The following is a 3243-nucleotide window of genomic DNA, read 5'->3' as shown; positions in this document are numbered from 1 at the left end:
CATGGTTATATTTCTCATCCCTGTAGCATCATAGCAACTCTTTTTAAATAGCGGTCGCCCTTGGCAGACGATATTAAGGCTCCGAGTGTTCTGCTGCCACAAATATCCGTCTTCGAAGGTGGAGTAAAAGTGTTGATCTCTCCATTTGTGTCACAACATCAAGACCAGGGCTATCAACTTGGCTCAAACGATGCCATTTTTGGGCCTATTTTGCTTCAATTGGCAATTACTTTTTCAATTTGGGACAAAGTGTCAAAATGGCACTTTTGAAAAATAGTAATATTTCAATTTTTATGTATCTTTTTCTCAACTAATTTTTTTTTAATATCTATAGTTTATACAACTTTGGCATTGGACTTTTGTTTTAGGAATTTGTTTCAGATTTGAATGCTAAATGTGAAGATTTAAATTGAATGGCTAAGTATAGTCGTCAGCCGTGATCAAGACGCAGAACACGGATCGGAGGACAAGCTCGGCCAAATCCGTAGAAAACGTTTAAGCGCCAAGCATTCATTTATTGGAATCAATTATGATACATTGTTCATATCGAAATAACCAAGGATATAATTTTAAAACTGTTTCGGAGTTTGCCCTTAAACTGGAAAAAGCCTTGCATACTTAGAAGTACTCAAAATTTTTATTGAGAGGTCAAAATTTATATGAAATGAAAAACACCGGTTTGTTCGATAAAAAGTCCGCTTTATTCGAAAAATCAAGATTTGAAAAAAAACGCCTATAGATATCAAAAAACCTAAACGCTTGTTACAAAACCCCTGATACTAAGTGAAGTTCAGTACCGTGCTCTCCAAGAGGATAGCACATTTAGCAGTCCTAGTGGTAAGGAAACCCTGAATAACGGTAAATTGCAAATACCTTGAAAACCAAAGAAAAATTAACCAGATTTTCGGAATCAGCGACAAATTCTACAAAAACATTGGATAGTGGCATCTGGAGAACAAAAACCAAACTAAAATTTGTGATCCAGTGTTTCCAACAACACTTAATTTCCATATATGTACAAAGCATAGGCGCTTTTTCTCCATGGGTATTCAAAAACAATATTGTTAATTGTACTTACTTATTATAACCTCTACAGCAACATTTTGTCTCACCTCTCCCCAATCAACTCACCCAATTTAGTGATGGTAAAAAAATACAAATCATATGATTCGTTTGAAGAATTAGCGATTTGTTCATGCCAGATATTCCACTGAACTTACTTATATGAAATAAAACTAATTTCGTAAATTTATTTTCTTCTCTGTTTCTGTTTCACATAGATTTGTTCTCAATTTTTCTTCCATTGCATTCTGTTAGATTTTTCTCGTTTATTTTTACTGCTGCTGCCCCTTTATTTGAGCGCACATATGCTTTATAGTAGAAATCCGAAAACAGCGCCAACATCACCACCGCTTGAAGTATCGCGAAAAGTATAGCCACTTTTGGATATTCGCACTCCGCGTCAAAAAGAGCCCGTGTAAAATGTAAGAACAGAATTAGAAATTGAAGTAATTGTGCCTGAGTAATGTACTTCTTCCACCATATTGATTGCTTTAATTTCGGTCGTATCGCAGATATGAAATAATAGAAATACATCATACTGTGCACATTTAAATTAAGGAAGCCTAACACCGCACCGTGTCCACCGGGCAAGTAACGTAAGTAAACGAAGCAAGATACGTTGATCATGATATGGTGGTAGACGTGCAAGAAGCTCACTTGATTGTAACTTTTGCGCAGCACAAAGAAAATGGTGTCGGCAAAATCAACATATTTCAACAGGTAGTAGGCGTAGCAAAAGTTCAGCTCCACCATGCCTTCTTTTGTGCGATCCATCACTGGCATCATGCAACTCAGGCGTTGATAAGGTTTATAAAGTTTAATGTAGTAGCAAACCTGTGCAAAATCGATGAAAGATATTAGTAAAATGGGTTTGTTTATTTTCAGAAATTTTTTAATACTAAATACCAGTATAAATAGAGTGCTATTGAAAATCACTTGCGCGGCATTGTAGGCTAAAATAATACTTTTCAGTTCGAACGCTTTGCGATTTTCCATTAATTTAGGACCCAAATGTTTTACAAATATATAGTATGCGCTAATAGCAAGACACAATTCCATCGGATGTACCATTAAATAATCTTCTGAACGTCGATCTGAAATGGATATATATGTATGTATTTATATATGTATAAATATATGTAAATGTAATCCTTTATGCTTTATGGGGATAATTATTTCAAAGTCTAAAATCAAGCTTAGTTCTCGATAAAATTTGTTAGTGTACATGTCCCGTGCTGTATTGTATATATTTCCCGGTGTCTAGTTTCAGAAGCTCTCGTGACCTCTTCCCAATTTTTTTCGTGGTATTTCCTCATAAACCCTTTATAAATAATTCTACAACAAGCTTGTAAACAAATGTCGATACCGATGATATATGTATATGAGACATTCTCTTTCATATAGGACACCAAATTTGGTGTCACACTTTCGATTGGCTTAAAATTTTTTTTATGGTTTCTGTACATGAAATAAACTAAGCGTGTTCGAGGAATTTTTTTGTTTACATTTTTTCGTGATTCTGACTAATCATGTACTTCTTCAAATCGTTATATCTCGGGTTCTGCTTCATCTTAACGTCATTTTAAGACTAAGACACGGGCTTAACATTTCTATATATAAGGTGGTCAAGATTGTCCTAAAGCTAACTTAGCTATTAACAGTTGAACTTTTTGAAGTTTATTTGCATAGTGAAGACCAGTAAATTATGGATTTAAAATTATACCATCATAATCTTTGTTTAATTCTCTATAAAAAACATAGTTCGAAAAAATTGGCGTTTTTTCAAAAACTATTTTTAAAATATTTTTCTTTGTGACGAGATGGTTTATTTTGTGAGAAACAACAATTTTTTGGAATTTACTTTCGAAAACTTATGTTTAGATATATTTCCTAAGCTGTTAAACGTCGGAGTTTTGCAAAAATTAAAATTTTATTGCGGATTCCGATAGAATACCTATTCAAATATAATATTTGTACGGCAAGGTTTTTCTTTAACCCGCATCCATCGGAAATTTGGTGACAGGTAATAAGATCAACGGAAATAAGGTCAATTGACTTTATTTCCCACCCCGGTGCGAAATAAAGTCAATTGACATTATTACCTTTTTAAAAACGAAATAAAATCAATTGACATTATTTCTCTTTCAAACATTAAATTTGCTTAGCTTCGCGGCGGGCCGC

General features: G+C 33.9%; 1 protein-coding gene across 1 annotated transcript in view; it reads right to left on the bottom strand.

Moving 5' to 3' along the window:
- Positions 1 to 1272: 1272 nt before the first annotated feature.
- LOC108370181 (elongation of very long chain fatty acids protein AAEL008004-like) overlaps positions 1273 to 3243 on the bottom strand; it is a 9256-nt gene continuing 7285 nt past the window's right edge. The window contains exons 2-3 of the mRNA XM_017625455.1: positions 1969 to 2156; positions 1273 to 1896 (exon numbers count right to left, since the gene is read on the bottom strand). Of these exons, the coding sequence (XP_017480944.1) occupies positions 1273 to 1896; positions 1969 to 2156 (812 nt within the window). The remainder of the gene's footprint in view (positions 1897 to 1968; positions 2157 to 3243) is intronic.

This window comes from Rhagoletis zephyria, unplaced genomic scaffold (genome assembly GCF_001687245.7).
Source record: "Rhagoletis zephyria isolate East Lansing unplaced genomic scaffold, Rhagoletis_zephyria_1.1 Rzeph_scaffold_04055, whole genome shotgun sequence".
Lineage (NCBI taxonomy): Eukaryota > Metazoa > Arthropoda > Insecta > Diptera > Tephritidae > Rhagoletis > Rhagoletis zephyria.
Note: the sequence above shows the minus strand (reverse complement) of the source record. Positions and strands in the feature narration are given on the sequence as shown.